Below are 23200 nucleotides of genomic sequence, written 5' to 3'. Positions count from 1 at the left end.
CAGTGGACCTTAAGGCCCAGAGTTCTCGTGCCGTCTGCGGCACGCACGGCCCACACACCCTAGGCTGGGAGCCCTTTTCAGATCCACGCACAAATCCTTCCACTTCGATTCTCGCTGGTGTCTTTATTTCCCTTTTCCAAGCACTTAGGCGCCATCCAGTAGCTGAGGGCTCTTTGACAGGTGCCATCCAACGGCTGTCATGGATTCCAGGTCACAGATCTTGCATTATGTCCAATTTTTTTTGTTATTTTGCTTGCTTTTGGGTTTGAACTTATTTGAGCCACTTTGTAGAAAGCTTTGTTGCTAGTGCTGCTGGTGAGAGATTTCTGGTTAACAGTTGCTTGAAAGAAATTGTTCAACAGGGGGCTTTGTGGAAACAAGGAGATTTTTGAAAAGAATAAACAAAGCCTTTTGTGAAACTCTCTATAAATTTGCTCAATAGCTTGAACCATGCAACACACACCATGGATAGATTGATGCGTGTGTACAGTGCGTAGGCACACACAAAGCACATGGAGCGACAGACAGGAGAGGAGGGGGGCAGAGAAAGCCCGAGTCACAGGTGACTGATGGAGGTGTGGCAGCATGGCAATCGAATTGTCCTGCTGCAGCTTGGAGTTGCCCTCCCAGGAGCGAGAGGTCAAAGGCCTGTGTGAGTGCCGCCCAGTCTTGTCCCCATGTCTGAGCCTGTCCTGCCCACCTGTAATCCTGAAGACCCTCAGGTGCACAGGGGGTCATTGATTGGATGATGCGATGGAGATGACAAGGGGGCAGGATCACAGACACAGAGTGGGCAGGGCTAGGGGTGTTGAATGTGCACCTCTTTGGTGCCCTTGCCAGCTCCCGGGGGGTGTGGCCTCCATGTGGGTGGGGCCTCAGCTGGGCGGGGCCTCAGCAGCAGTAGGGCTGGCGGCTCATGGAAGACCTTGAATTTCTGGCTGGAGCCATACAGCAAGGGACCCCCGGGGTTCGGGTATCTCAACAGCCCCGGGGCAGAATCACCGCCATCTCCACTCCTCCCTCACCGTCGATGGAGATCCAAACGGGCAGATTTTGCCTAGGTCATTTTCTGAGCTTTGAGAAAACAGAATTACAACAAAAAAATGCAAATGAAGGCAAAGCAACTGCCAGAGTAGATTTTCCCCCTGTGTTTAAAAATAAGTGATCTTTGTGGGGGGAGGGGAAAAACAAAAATAACTCCCCCACCAACACATGCCCAAAATGTCTAGAAGAAGCAGATTCCAATTCCTTGTTTAAAAAAAAAAATCAATACAGAGTTCTGATTTTTTGCCAGAGTACAAATGTATTATTTCTGTAAAGAAATACTTGCAAAATAGTGTGGCTTTTGTTTTTTAGACTGCAAGGGAAAAAAAGACCTTAAAATGATCGCATTTGCGCCTTCTGTGGGAGGGCAGGATGTGAGGGTGTGTGTGCAGGCGCCGGGGCCCTCCCTCGGTCTTGCCGGCCCCGCCGCAGGTGGCCTCTGGGGCTGGGCGGCGTCTGCTTGGTGACAGTTTCTTCTGTCCTCAGGCGTCCGAAGGTGTCCCCATGAGGTTCTTCACCAAGCTGGACCAGCTCATCGAGTTCTACAAGAAAGAAAACATGGGGCTGGTGACGCACCTGCAGTACCCCGTGCCCCTGGAGGAAGAGGACGCCGGCGACGAGCCCGAGGAGGACACGGGTAGGAGGGGCCAGGGAGCCTTTGGGATACCCTTCCGCCAAGGCTCATGAGTCCCTGTGGACTAGGCGGGTCCTATCGTCACAGGGAGACAGTGCAATGGGGTGGTTAAGGACAAGCAAGGGCCGCAGGCTCTGGGCTCAGACAGACGTGGGTGAGAATTCCCGCATCACAGCTCATGAGCCATGTGACCTTGGACAAGTTGCTAAGCTTCTCTGAACCACGGGCCTCTCTTGAAAGGGACAGTGAGAATAGCATCTCCCGCTCTGGGTGTCGCGAGGATCAGATGAGCCGGTGACTGGTTGTGGGTCAGCCCTGCGCAGGTGCGGCTGCCCGCGGGGGTCCTCACGTGCACAGCGGGCTGGGCTTCACCAGAGAACCGAGGCTGAGGGCCGAGCCCTGGGCAGGAGGAGGAGACGGGTGCTGCTTTAGATCGTCACCCGCGGGGTGGGAGACTCGGGGCTGCCCTCCGCTGTCTGGGACAAAGACCACAGAGCAAGGGACAGCTACACGAAGTCAAGCAGAGACAGACAGCAAGCTCCTGGGAGCGCTCATAGCCTAAGGGGAAGCCACGAGGTGCCTGCTTGAGCCCCTCAGCCGTTCAGAGCTCCCCCTAAATCACACCCCCTGGAGACCACCAGGTCCCACAGGCTCCCCCCACCTCTGCGAGGGGAGACGAGACCAGAGATGCCGAGGCTGCTGGCCTGGTGCCCACCTGACCCTGCCAGGCACGTGCTGGGTGCCCTTTGAATCCTGCGGGCTTGCCTGTGGGCCACCAGCACCCCCACGTCCACCCTCCCAGAGACCCCCTTTCTGTGGTTACAAGGCTGGGTAGGATGGCAATCTGCCTCCTGAACTCTGGGGGAAGTGTGTTCCCCAAAGGGCGGCAGCCCCATGGAGACGGGGGCAGGGGCAGGGGCCTAGGGATCAGGCCTCCACATGGCCGCCCCCTGCACCGTGCCGCCCCCAGGAGCTGTGGCGCAGCAGTGCCACCTCAGCCCACCCTCTGGGGACGGCCGTCTGGGGAAAGGGCCACGCATGCTTTGTGCAGCGCTAGAAAGGGAACCCTGTCTCGTGACCGCTGGCTTCACTTCCCCCAAACACAGCCACCCAACTGTCAGCCTGAACCGAGCCAAGCGGCATTTGTCTCCCAGGCGTCTAAGTCAGCCCCGTTTGTCTCAAGGTGCTGCCGCCTCTGAGGCTCTAACCCGACCAGCCCCGTATTCAGGACCCAGGCTCGGGGAGGGAGTGGACCTGTAGCCCAAAAGACCCAGGCAGCCCCTCGGGGTGGGAGAGAGGCTTGGGAAGGGAGTCCTGGCCCCCAGGGCCTAAATGGCCTTTACCTGTGCAGGGCCAGCAGGCTGGCAGCTCTTCTAAACCTGATGGGCAGGGTTCCCATCTCTCAGACCAAGTTCAAGTCGCATTTCATCTTTCAGGTTTCTGAGTGTAGGAGCCCCCTGCCCCCATTTTTCTAGAGGAAGAGAGAAGGGAGGGCAGGGGCGGGAGAGGGGGAGCAGAGAGCGGGGACCACCATGGCATGGGTGGGATGGGAGACAGAGGAGCAGCTGGCTGGGCCTGCCTCCTGCCCCTGCTCTGGCCACCTGTGCTCAGGACCTATGGTAGGGGCTGGGTCTCTGCCCAGGCCTGGCTCAGCCTAACCTGAGGCACCTGCTGGCCTGCCTGAAGCTGCAGCTCGGTCTATCCTAGGTCAGCAGCCCTCCAGGCCACCCAGCCTCTGAGCCCAGCGGGACATGTGACTCCAGCAGGTGTCGGCTGAGCGCCACCATGAGTTGGGCACCAGGGACCACAAAGACCCTGCCCCTGCCACTCTTGAGGAAGTAGGAGGGAGAGGAGTGATGGGGGCACCATTAGGAGCCTGGCACATGGGCGCAAGGACCTCACAGGGCTGCGGGGAGCGTGGGGGGCGGAGTCACGCCCTCCTGGAGCCTCATTGCGGGTGTTCCTGCTGTTCTCTCGGGCAGAGAGCGTCGTGTCCCCGCCGGAGCTGCCCCCGAGAAACATCCCTCTGTCTGCCGGGCCCTGTGAGCCCAAGGAGCTTCCTCTTTTGGTGGAGAATTCCCGAGCCCCCGAAGTCAGCCGGCCGAGCCTCTCAGAGATGCTGCTCCAGCGACTGCAGAGTATGGATACCAGCGGGTGAGTCCTTGTCTGGCAGGCCCCCAGGGGGCTGGTGGGTGCCCCACGGAGGCAGGTGCACCCAGGTCCTCCCGGGGGGTCGGTGGGTGCCCCATGGAGTCAGGTGTGCCCAGACCCTCCCAGGAGGCTGGTGGATACCCCATGGAGGCAGGTGTGCCCAGGTCCTCCCGGGGGGTCAGTGGGTACCCCATGGAAGCAGGTGCACCCAGGTCCTCCCAGGGGGCCGGTGGGTGCCCCACGGAGGCAGGTGCGCCCAGGCCCTCCCGGGGGGCTAGTGGGTGCCCCATGGAGGCAGGTGCGCCCAGGTCCTCCCGGGGGGTCGGTGGGTGCCCCATGGAGTCAGGTGTGCCCAGACCCTCCCAGGAGGCTGGTGGATACCCCATGGAGGCAGGTGTGCCCAGGTCCTCCCGGGGGGTCAGTGGGTACCCCATGGAAGCAGGTGCACCCAGGTCCTCCCAGGGGGCCGGTGGGTGCCCCACGGAGGCAGGTGCGCCCAGGCCCTCCCGGGGGGCTAGTGGGTGCCCCATGGAGGCAGGTGCGCCCAGGCCCTCCCGGGGGGCTAGTGGGTGCCCCATGGAGGCAGGTGCGCCCAGGTCCTCCCGGGGGGCCGGTGGGTGCCCCATGGAGGCAGGTGCGCCCAGGCCCTCCCGGGGGGCCGGTGGGTGCCCCATGGAGGCAGGTGCACCCAGGCCCCCCGCTGGCCAGACCTGAGGACTGAGGCCTTCATCCCCACGGGCAGCACCTGTGGTCATTTTCCTCTACTTTCTAGCCAGGGTTCTACTGTTTTGACCAAGGGGATATTGTTTGTGTCCCTTGCCTGTTTTGTTTTTGTAACCAGGTTCTTCACGCTTTTCTTACCAACTTTTTAAAAAAATGATTGATTGATCTGAATGGCAGAGTTATGAGGGAAAGGGTAGATATTGATCTTCCATCGCTGGTTCACTCCCCAAATGGTCACAGTAGCTGGGACTGGACCAGGCCAAAGCCAGGAGCCTGGAGCTCCAACCAGGTCTCCTCTGTGGGTGCAGGGGCCCAAGCACTTGGGCCATCTTCTGCCGCTTTCCCAGGCCACAGCAGAGAGCTGGATCAGAAGAGCAGCTGGGACTCAAATTGGCGCCCATATGGGATGCTGGCACTGCAGGCAGAGGCTTAGCCCACTGCGGCACAGCGCCGGCCCCTACATTTATTGTAAGCCCTTGGTAAGAGTCTCAGTTGTCCCCTTTGTGAATGCACACTTTACACTTGGAAGGTTGCCGTCGTCCTCTGGGGAGCGCTGCCTCAGCACCTGCAGTGGCCAGCGCTCCCAGCGCGTTTCCTAGTGCCAAGCAGGCTGCACCTGCTCGCTCCGTTCCGTTCTCACAGCACGTGAGTGCAGGCTGCTCCCTCCCACAGACCAGACCAGAGCGCCAGGAAGGTGGCTCATGGGCCCAGGAGGGATCTTCTTCCTCCCTAATGATGCCCCCACCTCCCTGTCTGGCCCCAGGAGGGCATCACGAGGTGATTATCCCCTTAGTGGGGAAGCCGGGCTACATGGTGACATTTGTGACAGAGCTGGGATGGTCAGAAAAACTCAGGCTGGCCTAAGGTGTCAGATTGGGCCCAGGGCTGGAAACATGCAGATGCAAATGTGATGCAAATGTAATGCAAATGCCATAGCCCTTGGCCTGTCTGGTCCCAGCTGCTGAGTGGAGAGGTCTGGGCTGTGGCATGGGGTCATGAGCCACCCCCCGGGGCCTGCAGGGAACCCTCATGGCCATGAGTGGGAGAAGCTGGTCACTCCAGGGCTTCCCTTCTTGTGTGGCACTGCTGTGGAAGAGCTGCTCACCCTAAGTCACCCGAGCTGCAGGAGCTATGTCCCCTGCACCAGCCCTGGAATTGGGCCATCCGGGGAGGATTTAACACCGGTCCTGGTGGGCTGTGGGGAAGCCGCGGATGTACCGGGGAAGAACAGAGGACAGCACCCTGGGCTTGGAGCCTCTGGCCTTGCCACCTTCTTCCTTCCCACAAGAGGCCTGGTTGGGTCAGCTCCGAGAGGAGGGCAGGTCCCACTTCCACCCTAGGACAGCTCGTGGTTGAGCCCGTCCACCCCTGCCAGGGCGTCCGAGGGAGCCCAGCTCACATGGCAGCTGTGGCCACGTGGATACTGGTGGCTTCGCTAGGTGCCCATCTTCCCCAGGCCCAGGAGTCCACACTCCTGCCACCAGGAGCTGGCTCTGCAGTGACAGCGTCCTGGGGCCAAGCACACAGCCCCGATGCAGAGATGCCCTGTGGGGCTTGCACATGGCTCCTTTTCCTGCCACCGGTACCTGCACTGCCAGGAGTCCCTGAGTAGCCATGGCCTTCACAGAGGAGCCGCCCACACCCACACCCACCCCAAGCCTGCTGCCCAACTCTCCCCTGCTCTGGGCCCCCACAGAGCTGGCTGCTGGTACCCGAGATGGGTAGAGCATTATTTTTATTTATTTACTTATTTGAGAGGTAGAGTTACAGACAGTGAGAGGGAGAGACAGAGAGAGAGGTCTTCCATCCGCTAGTTCACTCCCCAGATGGCTGCAACAGCTGGAGCTGCTCTAATCTGAAGCCAGGAGCCAGGAGCTTCCTCCAGGTCTCCCACGTGGATGCAGGAGCCCAAGCACTTGGGCCATCTTCTACTGCTTTCCCAGGCCATGGCAAAGAGGTGGATTGGAAGAGGAGTAGCCAGGACTAGAACCGGCACCCATATGGGATGCCAGTGCCGCAGACAGAGGATTAGCCTACTGCACCACAGCACCAGCCCCTGGGTGGAGCATTATTTCTGGGTGTGGCAGTGACCATGGGGGCGGCCTTGGCATGGCGCCCCTCTTTGTAGTGGAGGACAGGAGGTGCCATCATTCTAACGCTTCCACGTTTTCTCCCCTTTGGTTGGGGTTTCCCAGCCTGGTCTCACAGGAGCTCCCCTGGCTCCACAGCGAGCCTGGCACCCCCGTGGCTGGGTGATGCTGGCTTCCACTTTCCTGATGCGCCTGGCGGCCCACAGCAGGGCCTCCAGCCGGGAAGACCAGGTTGAAGTTGCCAGGGCTGCTCTCCAACCAAAATCAACAGCTTTTCATTCCTTCATGGATTGCTTTGAAAAATCTGTGTGGCCTCTAATGCCGTGGATTCTTTGTCAAGGATGGAACAGGGATTTTGAAGGATTTTTTTCCACGAAGGTCGTTAACATCTTGGAGTTTCAGGTTCCTCTCTTCTAAAACAGGGATAATAGTAACAACAACAACAGCTGCCTGTGAGATTGACCTGTGGATATAAAGATAAAGTATTTAGCGTAGGGTCTGGTGTACTATGCTCAGCGATATTTTCCATTATTATGGGAACAGAGATTCAAACGTTGCCCAGACAAAAAGGTGCTGGAGATGGAATGTAGAGGTTGATGCAACTGCAGGGGACAGCCCCCAGGGGACCCGACAGGGCTCTGCTTGTGCCTGGGCCACAGGGGCCATGGGGCAAGGGCAGCAGGTCCTACCTTCCAGCTCCAACCACTTTGGAAACTTAAGGGCTTGGCCCCAGTCAGGCAGGACTTAGTGGCTTACATCGTCCCCCAGTCCCAGCCCCGTCATGGACCACACAGACTTCCCCAAGGGCCCTGCTCCACAGTGTGCTGCTGGGAGCCTGGGCCATGCATTTGGAGTCGGCAGGTGAGCCAGGCCTCTGGCCATCTCTACAAGCTCACCCTGCAGCCCTCAGAGCCTATCTGTGTGGCTGGACTTCCCCTGTACGCTTCTTAGTCCGTCGCCTCCTTGTGAAAGGACAGCCGCTTCCCAGCCCTCACACAGCATGGCTTCTTCCCAGCAGTGTGCACACACGCCGCCAGAGGCACCTGCTCTCTCCAGCCCGCCTCGCCTCGCCCTGCCCTGCCGTCTGCCCTCTGCCCCTGCAGTAAGACCCAGGACATGGGCGTGCAGGTGCACACGTGCTCAGCCAGAGACTCCGAGAAGGGAGCCCTGTTCCTGGGGCCGCTGTGGCTGTTGGTGCTGGTGGCCAAGGGAAGCAGAACGAGCTTTGCCGTTTTCTTTCCAGGCTTCCAGAAGAACACCTGAAAGCCATCCAGGATTATCTGAGCACTCAGCTCCCGCTGGACTCGGAATTTGTGAAGACGGGCTCCGGAAGCCTTCCTCATCTCAAGAAGCTGACCACGCTGCTCTGCAGGGAGCTCTACGGGTAAGGGCTCCCCGTGGGGGTGGGGCGGGACGGGGATGCAGGGGCGGGGCCGGCCCCAAGCTGCAGAAGGCGCTCATTAGGGTGACCCTGAGCTCGGCGGGCTCCTCTGAGGCTTCAGGATAATTGGGCAGTGGGCAGAGTTTACAAACCTCTGTGGTCGTTGGAAGGTTTTGTGTCCATAGAATTCGAACGTGTGTGTGTGTGTGTGTGTGTGTGTGTTCTCCACTAATTTGACGCTGGCAGCCAGAGCTTTCTCCCTTGCTCAGGATCCAGACCTCAGCGACTTTCGCTGCCACACTTCCTTCTTGCTGTAGCTGGCACATTTGACAAGCACATCAGGGAACCAAGAGGGAACAAATTAAAGTCAGTCTATTTTCAGTGATGGCCCAAGATTTCCGGCATTTGTTTTAAAGTGAGCTGATATTAAATTTTTTTTTATTTTTTCCAATACTGAATGCATGGAGCAACCAATTTGGCAACAATTCTGATCTCTTTTGGATTCTCTTCATTTTACAGTTTTAATTTAATTAACATTAAAATGATTTTCAAGCTTTATTACTGTATTGTTTATTTGAGAGAGAAAGAAAGCGTTCCCCAGGCTGAAGCTGGAACCCGGGAATTCAATCCAGGTCTCCCACAGGATGACAGGGACCCAGTTACTGGAGTCATCGCTGCCGCCTCCCAAGGGCTTTGTTGGCTGGGAGCTGGGATCGGGAGTCAGAGGCAGAGACAGAAACCCCATGCTCCCGCGTGGAAGGCAGGCCCAGCAACTGCCCTTCAAACTTAACTACAGTTCCATGGTCAAGGGCACAAAAGCAAGACTTGGGTTGCATTCTTGGCTCCTGGCTTCCACTTGGGGCCATTGTGGGAATTTGGGGGAACAACCAGCAGATAGGAGTTCTGCCTGTCTCTGCCTCAAATAATTATATATTAAAAAGCAAGACTGATGCTCCATCTGACTTAGCAGACAATATTTTAAATGCTTGATGGGTATAGATTCCCAGGCACCTCGAGGAACCAACACGATCCCATCACTAGTAAAAGGTCAACATTTTAATTGAACAAATAGCATTTCGGGCATTGTGGCACAGCAGGTTAAGCCACTGCATGCAATGCCCATATGGACACCAGTTCGAGTCCCAGGTGCCTGGGAAAGCAGTGGAGGATGGCCCAAGTCCCTGGGCCCTGAATCCACATGGGAGACTCAGAAATAGCTCATGGCTCCTGGCTTCAGATCCACCCAGCTCTCTCTAATTCTGCCTTTCAAATACATAGTAAATTTTTTTTAAAGATTTATTTATTGGGGCCAGTGCTGTGGTGCAGCAGGCTAATGCCCTGGCCTGACCCGGCATCCCATATAGACACTGGATTGAGACCCAGCTGCTCCACTTCTGATCCAGCTCTCTGCTATGGCCTGGGAAAGCAGTAGAGGATGGCCCAAGGCCTTGGGCCCCTGCACCCACGTGAGAGACCTGGAAGAAGCTCCTGGCTCCTGGCTTTGGATTGGTGCAGCTCCAGGCTTTGTTGCCAAGTGAGGAGTGAACCAGGGGATGGAAGACCTCTCTCTCTCTCTCTCTCTCTCTGCCTCTCCTCTCTCTGTGTAACTCTGACTTTCAAATAAATAAATAAATCTTTTTTAGAAGATTTTTTAAAAGACAGAAGACAGTAATACAAAGAGGAGAGAGAGAGAGAGAAAGAGAGAGAGAGAGAAATCTTGCATCGCTGGTTCATTCCCCAAATGGCTGCAATGGTCATGCAGAAGCCAGGAGCCAGGAGCTTCTTCTGGGTCTCCCATGTGTGTACAGGGGCACAAGGACTTGGGCCATCTTCCACTGCTTTCCCAGGCACAGTAGCAAAAAGCTGGATGGGAAGTGGAGCAGCCAGGATTTGAACCAGTGCTGAAATGGGATGCTGGCACCACAGAGGGAGACTTAACTTTCTACCACAGTGCTGGCTCCAATTAAGAAAAAAAAAAAAAAAAAAAAGACAGCATTTCATTCCTCAGCCTGTGCTGTATTGTTTTATTGTACTAAGCAGCTTCAAGATATTCTTATCAATCAATCTTCGCTTACAAAGAATCTTTCCACACCAGTAATCAAATTCAACTTCCTGTTTAAAGGCTCTTAAAAGTGCAATGCGTACTTTTGGTAAACTTGACAAACAATGTCTCTGACAAACTGAGCCGTGGTCAAATGGGCCAGGCGGGCTGGCCTGCGAGGGGGTGACGGCAGCGCCTCCGGCCACCGGATTCCCGGGCAGGGGTTTTGCTCCGGTCCCGCTGTGGGTGTCGCCCCTGCGGGAAGCCCAGAGCCCCGGCTCATGACGGCTGCGGACGGCTTTCATTTCTCCTTCCGGGGGAGCCGGTTCTGTGCCGCTTCCTTGTCGAGGAGGAAATGCTTTTTAAGCCCACGCCAGGCATCCCCGGGCTGGCTCCCGCACATCGGCAGCCTGCCCCCACCTCACCGGATGGGTCCTGAGGGGCCACCTCGTCCCCACGGTGACCGCAGCTGCCCGGCTGCCGGCTGGTCTGGCACGTGTGCTGGCAGACCCGGCTTCCTTCAGCTCTGGCTGTTGCAAGTCTCTGCCGACCGGACAGTTAACTGCGAGTCGCTCTTGGAGCCTCCTCAGTGTTCCAACCCCCCAGCGCTTCCCTGCGTTTTCCTGGGGAACGTGGTAGTCTCGCGGCAGGCTGGATGAAAGGCCAGAATTTTAGAAAACCTTAGATAGGAACAAAGCAGAGCCTGCCGCCCCGACCTGTGCAGGTGCCGTGCCACAGAGCTGTGAACCTGTAGCAATCCAGCTGCTTGGATTGGAGAAGTCTTCAGTTCATTCATTCATACACTTCATTCATTCATTCACTTAAAGGCCTTCCTCTCTCTTGACCTTTTTTTCTTTTTCTAAAGCTTTTATTTATTTATTTGAAAGAGCTACAGAGAGAAGGAGAGAGATCTTCCATGTGCTGGTTCACTCCTGGGGCTGAGCCAGGCCAGGGCCAGGAGCCAGGAGCTTCATCTGGGTCTCCCACGTGGGTGCAGGGTCCCAAGCACTTGGGCCATCTTCTGCTGCTTTCCCAGGCATTAGCAGGGAGCTGGATTGGAAGTGGAGCAACTGGAACTCAAACTAGTGCCCATATGGGATGGTGGAGTCACAGGTGGGGTGTTTACCCACTGTGCCACAATGCTGGCCCTCTTTTAAGACCTCTTGGGAGCTAACATCTCAGCAAGGAGCACAACTGTAGATTAAGAATATAAATAGGGACCGGTGTTGTGGCATAGCAGGTAAAACCTCTGCCTGCAGTGCCAGCATCCCATATGGGTGCTGGTTCAAGTCCCAGATACTCCACTTCTGATCCAGCTCTCTGCTGTGGCCTCAGAGGACAGCAGAAGATGGCCCAAGTCCTTGGGACCCTACACCCACGTTGGAGTTCCAGAGGAGGCTCCTGGCTCCTGGCTTTGGATTGGTGCAGCTCCAGCCATTGCAGCCAATTGGGAACTGAACCAGTGGATGGAAGATCTCTCTCTCTCTCTCTCTGCCTCTCTCTCTCTGTCTCTCTCTCTGCCTCTCCTTCTCTCTCTGTATAATTATGACTTTCAAGTAAAATATATAAATCTTTAAAAAAAGAATATAAATAAATAATTTTAGGAAGCAGCTGATGAAAATAAAGCGGAGTAACGTGAGGGAGAGACGTTGGGTGGAAGAGTATCAGGGTCCTCAGGGAATCAAGGAGATGACAGAGCTGGGACGTTGGTGACGAGTGGGAGCCAGCCACCCTGCCACCTGGCTGAGGATCTCCAAGTGCAAATGTCCAGGCAGGAAGCCAGGGTCGTGGGGACACGAGGAGTGAGGGATGGCATTCAGCAGGGAGCAGGCAGAGGCAGCATTGCCAGGTAGAACCACAGGCTGCCCAGTTCAGTGTGAATTTTAGATGAATGCAGACTGTTTTAACATCAGTTGTAGGGGGAGCTCTATCTGTATTTCTCTCGCTTACTTCCTCTCAAATAAATAAATAAGAAGTATTTTTTAAAGATTTATTTTATTTATGTGAAAAACAGAGTTAAAGAGAGAGGTAGAGACAGAGAGAGGTCTTCCATCCACTGATTCACTCCCCAGATGGCTGCAATGACCAGAGCTGCGCCGATCGGAAGCCAGGAGGCAGGAGCCTCCTCCAGGTCTCCCACGTGGGCACAGGGGCCAAAAAAGTTGGACCATCTTCTACTACTATCCCAGGCCATAGCAGAGAGCTGGATCGGAAGAGGAGCAGCCGGGACTAGAACCAGCACCCATATGGGATGCCGGCGCTTCGGGCCAGGGCTTTAACCCGCGGCGTCACAGCACCGGCCCCAATAAAAAATATTTTTAAAAAACCATAGTCTTTGGAGACAGGAAACAGAAAGTTAACTTATAGCAGGTAGAATGGGATCGCGAAGAAGCAGGAAAAAAATGATGCAGAACTGATGATTAAGCATATAATATTTTTAAAAAATCCGATCTTATAAAAGAGCTGACTCCAAGTATTGAGAAGCCTCAGAAAGACCCAGTTAATATAACAATCAAAGAGCAACAAGAAAACCTCCGTTTATTATGCTTCAAAACCACAAAGAAAAATTAATTCAGAAGGTAAATAATTAGGAACATCACCACAGCTTTATTTTTTCAGCACTGAACATTATTCAGACCCTTTGACAAAGCTATAAAAATTCTGAAACAGTATCTTCCAGAAAAGACCGCTGACGTTAGATTAGGTCAACCCGGATGTCGTTCAGAATACAGGGAGTCTTTTTAGGAAGCTATGAAAAATGTTCTAATCGAGGTGGGTGTTGTGGCACAGTGGGTTAAGCCGCTGCTTGGGACACCAGTGTTCATATCAGAGTGCCTGGGATCAAATCCTGCCTCCACTCCTGTCCAGCTTCTGGCGAATGCACACCTTCAGGGGTGACAGATGACGGCTCAAGCACTCAGGTCCCTGACACCCGTGTGGCAGACCCGGATAGAGCGCCCGCTCCCGGCCTTGGCCTGGCCCAGCCCTGGCTGCTGCAGCCATTGGAGAATGAACCAATGGATGGAAGATCTCTCTCTCTCTCTCTCTCTCTCTCTGCCATTCAAATACATAAAAATAAAAATTTTAAAAACATGCTCATCTAATGCTTCTGCTACAAAAGGAATCCAAGATTTTTTTTTTCCTCCAGAAATTTATAGCACTGGTGATCTTAAAAATAAGAATCTAGGGGCCGGCGCTGTGGCTCACTTGGTTAATCCTCCACCTGCGGTGCCAGCATCCCATATGGGCACAGGTTCTAGTCCCAGCTGCTCCTCTTCCAGTCCAGCTCTCTGCTGTGGCCCGGGAGGGCAGTGGAGGATGGCCCAAGTGCTTGGGCCCTGCACCTCATGGGAAACCAGGAGGAGGCACCTAGCTCCTGGCTTTGTATCGGCGCAGCGCCTGCCGTAGCGGCCATTTGGGGAGTGAACCAGTGGAAAGAAGACCTTTCTCTCTGTCTCTCTCTCTCTCACTGTCTGTAACTCTACCTGTCAAATAAATTTTTAAAAAAATTAAAAAAAAAAAAAAAGAATCCAGAAGCTCACTGAGCAGCAGGCTATGGAGGTGCTCACAGCAGGACGTGTTCATTCTGCACCCCCAAGTGCAATGTGATGGAAACTGATAAAATTAGAAACTAGTCCCAGCTAGCCAGCTACCTGGACATTTAAAGTAACTTGCTCCCTAAATGATAAACGAATTAAGGAAGGAACTGACACAGGCTTGTAATAGCCCACATCTGTGGGGCCACAGACAAGAGTAATCAAACCACTGTCCATCAGAACTCTACAGGTGCAGGCAAACCAGAACTGAGAGGAAAAGGCGTAGCTTTAAATGCGCTGTTATTAATTCAGGGATGGATCGATCAGATCTAGACGGCAAGTCCCGTGACACAATCGCACGTCCTGTCCTGACCGTGACGTCATCACACGTCACGTGCTGATGGTGACGCTGTCACTCGTCCTGTCCCGATGGTGACGCTGTCACACGTCCTGTCCCGATCACCTGGATATTTCCAGCATCTGCAAAGTGCCTGCAGCTCTGACCCACTCAGTGTTCATGAATGAAACATGTGTAGGCTGCGTGCCAGGCACTGGGCCTGGGCTGAGCCAGGGCCCTGAGGAAGCTGTGCTGTGAGGGAGTGCGCACTGGCATCCAGACAGGAGAGCAGCGGAGGGCAGCAGTCACCGTGAAGAGAACTACACCAGGAAAAACAGTAAGGACAATTATTAATAAAACGTAGAAGGAAACAGAAGAATCGGCATTGGAGATTGCAGATCAATGAAGTAAATGGTGCACAATGACATGGCTACGATTCTACAAATGATAATTACATCGGGCAAATATTTTACAGGAAATATTTAACATAAACATCCCCACGAGTGATCCCCATTCAGTCATCATAACCTACAAATTATTCCCAAGTGACAATCAGCTATTTCACCCTGTACTAAAAATACGGTTCAATACAAACTCCTGACCCCAATACCAGTCTGAAACAAAACCAACTCCAGTTTTATGTATTAATATAGCTGTATATTATTTTAGTAACATTCAGGCAAATAAAATTTGATGGCATGAAAAGTGTAGGCTTCATCAAGGAAACCACCCTAAAGACGAGCCCACAAAAAGAAAACCGTCATTTAGCAGTGGATTAAAAGACAAAGGGATCATTGCACAGAACAAGCCCATTTCTAATTTCAGAGAATCTTTTTTTTTTTTTTTTTTTTTTTTTGACAGGCAGAGTGGACAGTGAGAGAGAGAGAGACAGAGAGAAAGGTCTTCCTTTGCCGTTGGTTCACCCTCCAATGGCCGCCGCGGCTCGTGCACTGGGGCCGGCGCACCGTGCTGATCCGATGGCAGGAGCCAGGTACTTAACCTGGTCTCCCATGGGATGCAGGGCCCAAGCACCTGGGCCATCCTCCACTGCACTCCCTGGCCACAGCAGAGAGCTGGCCTGGAAGAGGGGCAACCGGGACAGAATCCGGCGCCCCGACCGGGGCTAGAACCCGGTGTGCCGGCAACGCAAGGCGGAGGATTAGCCTAGTGAGCCGCGGCGCCGGCCGAGAATCATTTGTAAAAGAGGAGTAGAAGCTGCTTCCTGACTGTGACCTGCTCCAGTGCAGAACCAGTGACACCGGCGTAAAACCAGTGACACCGGCCAGGGTACCATGGCCTCACCCCGGACGCCGCGCCAGCCAGGACGAAGGCCTGCTCTTTCTCACGCGCTTCCGTCACGCTGGATGAGACGGTTTTGCGGAGGCGAGGGAGAAAGACAGACAAAAATAAAGGAAACAGCAAAGCAGCAGCACGTCCCTTCCAAGTCTCGCGTTCAAAGGTTCCCAGTGTGCGAGCTGCAAACCTGAGCGAGTCTTGGGGAAATTCGCTAACTCGCAGAGAGCAAGAGGGGAGGCCGCTCTCCCTCCGGTCCGCCCAGAAAGACCAGGTGGGGTCCCAGATGTGTCTGGGGCCAGCTGGACCCGAGGACCACTGCTCTCCTCGCCTCAGCCTCCCCCAGGGTCCCGGCTCCGCCTTCGGGGACCCGTTCCTTGCGGCAGCGACCGGGGCTGGACAGGTTTCCCAGGAGGCGCTCCTGGACAAACCCTCTCTGTGCCACGAACCTGGTCCTTCCGACCTTAGCTGACACCGCCAGACGCGGCTGGGAGAGCTCCGATTTTCTGAAGTTTTCAAACGGTTGGAAAGACAGGGACAGCGGCCGCGTTCTTGGGAAATCCTGGAGATTCAACTCGTGCGTCCGCGTCCATGTTTTCTGGGTAAATCCTGAAAAAGGAGAGTGCCGAGGGATGTCGATCGGATGTGAAACCTCTTCTGAGCTTGGCTTTGGGAAGCAGGCCTAGCCCGGGCTCTCCTGGAGTGATCGTGTCAGAGCACGGACAAGGCAGCTCTGCCGGGGCTGGGGACCCGGGACGCCCCTGCCCTGCTGAGCGCCGCCCCACTCCATCGCTGGCCGCACCTCCTACCCTGTCCTCCTGTCCCCATTTCAAGCCAGAAAGCTAAGACAGCGTGGAGCAGTGAGATGGAAATCCACACGCCGGGGGGGCCTGGAATTTTAGAGGAGTGGGTGAATCGGAACCTGGAGACAGAACCTGCCACATTCAGGAAGGGCCTAGCCCAAGAGAACTCTGGGAAGAGGACATGTTGAGTGAAATTGAGCAGCAGTACGGATAAATGTGAGCTACGCGCAAAAAACCCCTCACACACGAAAAAACACACATTTAAAAAGCACATGACAGGGGCTGGCGATGGGCAGGCTGGGTTAAGCCACTGCCTGGGGCACTGGTTGGACTCCTGGCTGCTCCACTTCCAGTCCAGCTCCCTGCTAATGCACCTGGGAAAGCAGCAGGAGACGGCCCTAGTGTTTGGGCCCCTGCACCCACATGGGAGACCCGGATGAAGCTCCTGGCTTGAGCCTGGCGTAGCCCTGGGCGTTTCAGCCACTTGGGGAGTGAACAGCGGATGGAAGATTTCTCTGCCTTTGCCTCTCCCTCTCTGTAACTCTGCCTTTCAAATAAACAAATAAATCTTTTTAAAAAATAATTTAAAAATTTTAGATAAGGAATTAAACATACGTAACAACAAATCCCTCACATGAAACATATTGTTAAAAGCTAGAAAAAAATTTAAAATGAGCCACTAATTGCTCCCTAGTAAATATGGATGATAAATTTTTAATAAATGCAAGCAAAGAAATGCCAAGGAAGTATGAAAAATAGAGTAATGAAAAATAAAGTAATAATTTAAAATTGTTAATTGTTTTTTAATGAAATCCAGCCCACCCATGACAATAACATAAGAGAATAAAAAACCTAGATTAAATAAAAGACAAAGCCGTATATAAAAGTTCTCACACAATTACCACCAGAGAGTTGGCAAAGCTAATAAACAGTTTATGCAAGGAGAAATACAGTGGAAATCAACAGTAGGAAAATATCTCATGCCACTAGGGATTAAGGATATGCAAATTAATTCATTAATATTGAAGTGTGGTATTATGCCCATTAATAAAGAGAAAAAGGAAGAAGTCGCAGAATGCGGAGGAGCTCCGGCGTGAGCAGGTGCGAGCTGAGCCCGACGCTGGCGCCGGTGCCGTCGCGGCAGTCTGGCAATGCTGACCCAGAGCCACAGTCGCTAATTATCCTGATGCTGTCATTGAAACGCAGACGAGCAAAGCTGTTCCCGCAGCCTTTATTTATAACAGCAAAGATCTCAAAGTAACCCAAACATCTAGCAGTCGGTTTGGGTACATTTGCTTGATAGATTATTTTGGAACCATTAGAATGTTAAACATGTAAAAACACGAACAGTTTTTGATGACATAATAAGTGAGAAATGGAACTCAAATGATCGGCCCATCACGCTTAAAATGACAGAACACAGCGAGAAGGGACCAGAAACCTGATAAACCCCTCGTATTAGAGTCACCAATGAGTTTGATCCTGGAGAAGTCCCTGGGGGCTGCCCTCTGCCCCTCTGCTGCTGAGTGGAGATTTGGATCACAAATGGGTGGGGGGTCCAGGTGTATGTTGGGGGGGACAGGGAGAGGGAGAGGGGAGTCTGTCTTTTTTGGGGGGATTCTTTTAGGTTTTTTTTCCTTTTTTGTTTTTATCCCCCCCCCCTTTTTTTTTTTTGAGCGAGAGGTTCTTAGGAACACAAAGGCTGGAAACACTGTTACATGACTAATGACTCCAAAGTGCGTTTGTGATCCCAGATCCAAGTTTTGCGCACGCTGCAGACGAGGGTGGCCCCGACCCGGTGAGATCAGCTCCGCACTGCACAGGGCTGTGTGGGACAGGACAGGATGGGGTCGAGGGTGGGCGCCAGCACCAGCAGTCCTCGGTCTTTGCCCGGGCTTGTCCGGGAGGGATTTTCTACTTTCCCAGACGGGGTGTCACCCTGTCTCCAGCCTGAACCCCCGCATCCTGGGGAGCCTCGTCCCGGTCCTCACCAATGCCTGCACTTCTCTCTTCTCTTGCACCCCCAGAGAAGTCGTCCGGACCCTCCCGTCCCTGGAGTCTCTGCAGAGACTGTTTGACCAGCAGCTGTCCCCCGGCCTCCGTCCCCGTCCTCAGGTAAGGGCCTTGGCGTTGGAAAGGTGACATGGGTAAGCCAGGGAGGCAGGGGTTTGAGTGCGCCGTGGCCTGTGGGCTCAGAGCCCCAGCACCCTGCTCTCTCCTGGAAGGCAGCTTTTGATGGGAGGAATTAGGATCCCAAATGATGCACTCAGCAAACTTCCCATCCTGTGCTCCCTCGTTTCTCATCAGAAACAGAGAAACGTGAGGTGCCTGAATTCCTGACCCCCGGAAGAGCAAGGCGGGGATACCCCCTCCCCTCCCACACACCTGCTCACGATGTGGCAGGGCCTGAAGTCAAGCTTCCATTAAGTAAGGGTCTGTGTGATAAAAGTCATCAGCAGCAATTGTGTTTAAAAAAGGAAAAGCGGTATCTCTCGTGTAAAAACGTGTAACAAATATTTGAGGCAGAGGATTAATGTGGTTTTTGAAATGCCAACAGATAAGTGGAAAAACAATGCAGGTTTTCAAATGCTTTTTATGAACAAGGACGTTCGCTGAAGAGGGGTGGAGGAAAACCAAACAGGAGGAGAGGTCTGGCCTCTCCGCAGTGTCCAGGAAATGACCTTCCAAACAGGGCTGTCTCTTCTTGCCTACCGGAGGCAACAGCTATGGCTGGTTTGTCAGGGCTCTGCTGGGCTGTGGGATACAGGGCTGTCCTGCTCACTGTTGGGACTGTGAGTATCCTACAAGAGAGGTTGTCTCCGGGCTGCACACGCACAAAGAGGTGATGGCAAAGATATTCATTGTAGCTGTGTCTCTAAGGCTGACAGGGTTGGAATCACAAAAGTAGAGAGAGACAAAGTAGAATCCCTGGGCAGGTGCAGGCCTTCTGTGTAGACCACGTCCCACAGGCGGGTACCTGATCATGGGTTTGGGTCCTGCTCCCAACCCAGCTCCCTGCTAAGGCAGACCCTGGGAGGCAGCAGGGGATGGCTCAGGGGGTTGGGTGGGGTCCCTGGCTGGAGTCCTTGGCCCCTGACTTTGGCCTGGTCCAGCCCTGACTGGTGCAGGCATCTAGGGAGTGAACCAGCGGATCGGAGATCGATCTCTGTGGCTCTCTCTGCCTTTCAAATGAGACAAAATGTGAAAATAAGTGAAGTAGGGTGCAGGATTCTATGCTAAGCTGTAGGCATTGCCATGGAAGGATCTCCAATGTGGATGGGGCGAAAAGCAAATGGCAGAACGGGATGTGGCCAGTGAGGCGAGTCTGCGTGTGGAAGCCAGGGTAGAGGGCTTGAACCCAGAGGCTCGCCCTGCTCCCCTGGGGAGTGGAGGGGGCTGGGAGGAGAGCAGCTGGACTCGCAGTTTGCCTGCACTGTCTGAGCTGCAGGGGAGGTGAGACGTCCCCCCACTCTCTGGGTTTTGCTGATTTGAGTGTCTAGCAGATTAGCAGGAGAACAGGCAGACCAGAGGATCGCCTGCCTATGCATGGGAGCCTCACAAAATAGAGAAAATCCCAGACTATGGAAGTTTTCACGCCACCCTGAGGCTTTAGGAGGGGAGAAGGGCGGGCGGAGTTGGAGATGGGGTGGGGGGCTGGGCAGCCGTACCAATGATGGGGGGGAGGTGCAGGTGGACAGTGCAGAGCCAGTCTCTCAGGCAGCAGCCCTCCCAAGGACACACTGTGCCGGCTCAGCCTGGCACTCACGCTGCTGGGCTGGGGCCGGGCGGATCTGACCCTTCCTAGACCCATGTGACGAGTAAGCTGCAGCCTGCACCTGCTGTTCCCTTGACCAGTGTAGAGGGGCAGATTTGTGTTGTAAAAGGACAGCTCTCCAGAGCCGTTCCTCTGAACAGCCAGCCCGTCCCTGGCATTTCTCCCCAAGACAGTGACAGCAAGACATCTGCAAAAGAGGTCTTCATCTCATTGTACTTGGCCTGATCTTTTACAGAAGTGCAGAGAGAGTAGTGATCGACTATCCAGGCCTTTTAAAAATGTGCTTGGCAGGGCCCGCGTTCTGACATCAGCATCCCATATGACCGCTGGTTCCAGTCCCCATTGCTCCACTTCCAATCCAGCTCCCTGATAATGTGCTTGGAAAAGATGGCCTGGGGTGCTTGGGCCCCTGAACCCACATGGGAGTCCCGGATAAAGTTCTTGGCTCCTATGTGTTTTAAAAGATACGTACATAAAAAACAAAATGTGTCTGGACCTTTTTCCTGAGGAATCCCTGATCCAATTTTAAAAGCCACTCGAGGTTAAGAAGGCAAACGCAGGACAACTCGCCATCAAACTCCACCTGTAGCACCTGGATAAACCCTGTCTTCTTGAGACTCCAACATCCTGAGGGTCCTGGGCTTGTCAGGAAGAGACCTCCCTTACTCACCATAAGACTAGGAGCCCTGTAGGGAACCACGTATGCAAGATACTAGCCAGGCCTGCGCTGCAGCTCACTAGGCTAATCCTCCGCCTGCGGCACCAGCACCCCGGGTTCTAGTCCCGGTTGGGGCACCGGATTCTGTCCCGGTTGCTCCTCTTCCAGTCTAGCTCTCTGCTGTGGCCCGGGAAGGCAGTGGAGGATGGCCCAGGTGCTTGGGCCCTGTACCCGCATGGGAGACCAGGAGGAAGCACCTGGCTCCTGGCTTCAGATCGGCGCAGTGCGCCAGCCGTAGCGACCCTTTGAGGGGGTGAACCAATGGTAGGAAGACCTTTCTCTCTGTCTCTCTCTCTCTCACTGTCTAACTCTGCCTGTCAAAAAAAAAAAAAAAAAAAAAAGAAGTCTGTATAAATTTAACTCAAGGAAGGTTATGTACCTTTTTTTAAAAATGTCAATGCTTCTCATATAATTAAACACAACAAAGAAGCCTAATTAGTTTAATTTTTTTTACATAGGCCTTTGGAGTGTTCCAGGGCTCTCTGGAAAATATCACTTAAAAGAGAAGACCAAATTCTGGTCTTGTATCGGTACACTGTTTAGATTAAGGTTCATTTTTAAAACCCTTATAATAAACTTTAGTTTATTATATAAAGTTTATATAAAATAAACTTTAGTCGGCTTAGCCACACAAAGTTCTCTCTCTCTTCATCTTCCCAACTTTTTATATCATGTTTTATCATTTATTAGGTCTTTCTTCATTCATTTTGAAACAATCTTTAAATAACCTTTAACTGGACAAAATTGCTCTTCTCTATAACAACACCAGCGAAGCCACATCCTTATAACCTCTTACTCTCCTTGTATACTTTGCATATGGACTTGTTCTCCTTATTTCTTGCAGTTTTAATTATATACATTACTTACAATTTTAATTCCTGCCAATTTGAGCCATCATTCTGTAGACAAACCCAGTTTCATAACCGCTAGGCATACTTCTCAAAATACGGTATTGCATGTTTACTGTTAGATCCACCACCATCCTTTGTAAGCAGCAGCCCAATGTAGGTTAACTTGAACCGTAAGTTCAGCAATTAATGTTTCAGTGTCTTATCTTTGTAAGTCAGTAAATCTCTATCTTTAACTTAGCAAGAATCTGAGGATATCGTTACCAAAGAGGCTTGGGAAACCTTCTTAGTGAAACAGAATAGTTTAAAAGTTCACCTATAGGCCGGTGCCGCGGCTCACTAGGCTAATCCTACGCATGCGGCGCCGGCACTCTGGGTTCTAGTCCCGGTCGGGGCGCCGGATTCTGTCCCGGTTGCCCCTCTTCCAGCCCAGCTCTCTGCTGTGGCCAGGGAGTGCAGTGGAGGATGGCCCAAGTGCTTGGGCCCTGCACCCCATGGGAGACCAAGATAAGTACCTGGCTCCTGCCATCGGATCAGCGTGCTGCGCCTGCCGCGGCGGCCATTGGAGGGTGAACCAATGGCAAAGGAAGACCTTTCTCTCTGTCTCTCTCTCTCTCACTGTCCACTCTACCTGTCAAAAAAAAAAAAAAAATAATAATGTTAGCGACCAGCTTTGACCCTGTGAGCAGATCATCTCCACTCGTCCATTTGCAGAAACACAAATTGGATCCCACTGTCCTTTTCTAAACTGCTGAGTTTTACATACAGTGTCTGTCCCACAGTAAACATTGTTTCCACGGAAGCCGTAAGGCACTTGTGTCTGCATGTTTGTGAGGGCGTATATGGGTGCACGTGTGCACATGTGATAGATCTCTTCTATTCAAATCAGCTAGAAATAAGTGACCACTCATCCATGACTGAACACTTGAAGCTGCTAGAAATACAGGAACTTACTCAAATGCTTTTCAAATTCACGTGACCTTAGTCATACTCGGTAAATCAGAATATTATTGGTTTACTTAAAACAGGCACATCTTTCCATCTCCACTCTAGATCCCAGCTCCCTGCTAATACACACCCCGGGAGGCAGCAGTGGTGGCTTAAGTACTTGGGTCGTTGCCACCCACAAGGGAGCCCAGGCCAGCTCCCACCTTTGGCCTGGCCTCGGCCCAGCAGGTGCAGGCTTTGGGCAGTGAATCAGCAGATGGGAGCTCCTTCTCTCTCTCTCTGTCTCACTGTGTGTGTGTGTGTCTTTGCCTCTCACATAAATAAATAAACAAAAATTAAAACAAGATATCTGTCAGGATTAAATATAATGTAAATCATACAAATATAAGTTTGATCCAAAAGCAAATGTGCAGAGTAGCATCTATTACTTCTTGCATATCAAGCACAGCAGGAAAATGAAAACTCACACATTGAAGTTCGGAGGTTCGGCTTTGGGGTAAACTGTGTACACAGACTGTACAAATGGTGAGAGGAAAATCAACTGGAGATGACAGCTAGCTTTGTCTACTATCTCATGAAATTTTCCAGGCATAATTGTTAAAAGCAAATGAATTACATATATGTAAGTGGAATAAAAGATTATAGGTGAACTTTTTTTTTTTTTTTGGACAGGCAGAGTGGACAGTGAGAGAGAGCGACAGAGAGAAAGGTCTTCCTTTGCCGTTGGTTCACCCTCCAATGGCTGCCGCGACCGGCGTGTTGTTGCGGCCGGCGCACTGCGCTGATCCGATGGCAGGAGCCAGGTGCTTCTCCTGGTCTCAGAGTTACACAGAGAAAGAGATGCACTCACGGGGCAGGGGGGTGGTCTTCCATCCGCT

The 23200-nt window shown here is 53.1% G+C and overlaps 1 protein-coding gene across 1 annotated transcript in view; it reads left to right on the top strand.

Annotated features, from left to right (window-relative positions):
• INPP5D (inositol polyphosphate-5-phosphatase D) overlaps positions 1–23200 on the top strand; it is a 143495-nt gene that overhangs the window by 47471 nt on the left and 72824 nt on the right. The window contains exons 3-6 of the mRNA XM_070070037.2: positions 1531–1681; positions 3661–3832; positions 7886–8026; positions 18061–18148. Coding sequence (XP_069926138.1) covers positions 1531–1681; positions 3661–3832; positions 7886–8026; positions 18061–18148 — 552 coding nt within the window. The remainder of the gene's footprint in view (positions 1–1530; positions 1682–3660; positions 3833–7885; positions 8027–18060; positions 18149–23200) is intronic.

Source organism: Oryctolagus cuniculus, chromosome 3 (genome assembly GCF_051225735.1).
Source record: "Oryctolagus cuniculus isolate XC-2025 breed Fujian yellow rabbit chromosome 3, ASM5122573v1, whole genome shotgun sequence".
Lineage (NCBI taxonomy): Eukaryota > Metazoa > Chordata > Mammalia > Lagomorpha > Leporidae > Oryctolagus > Oryctolagus cuniculus.
Note: the sequence above shows the minus strand (reverse complement) of the source record. Positions and strands in the feature narration are given on the sequence as shown.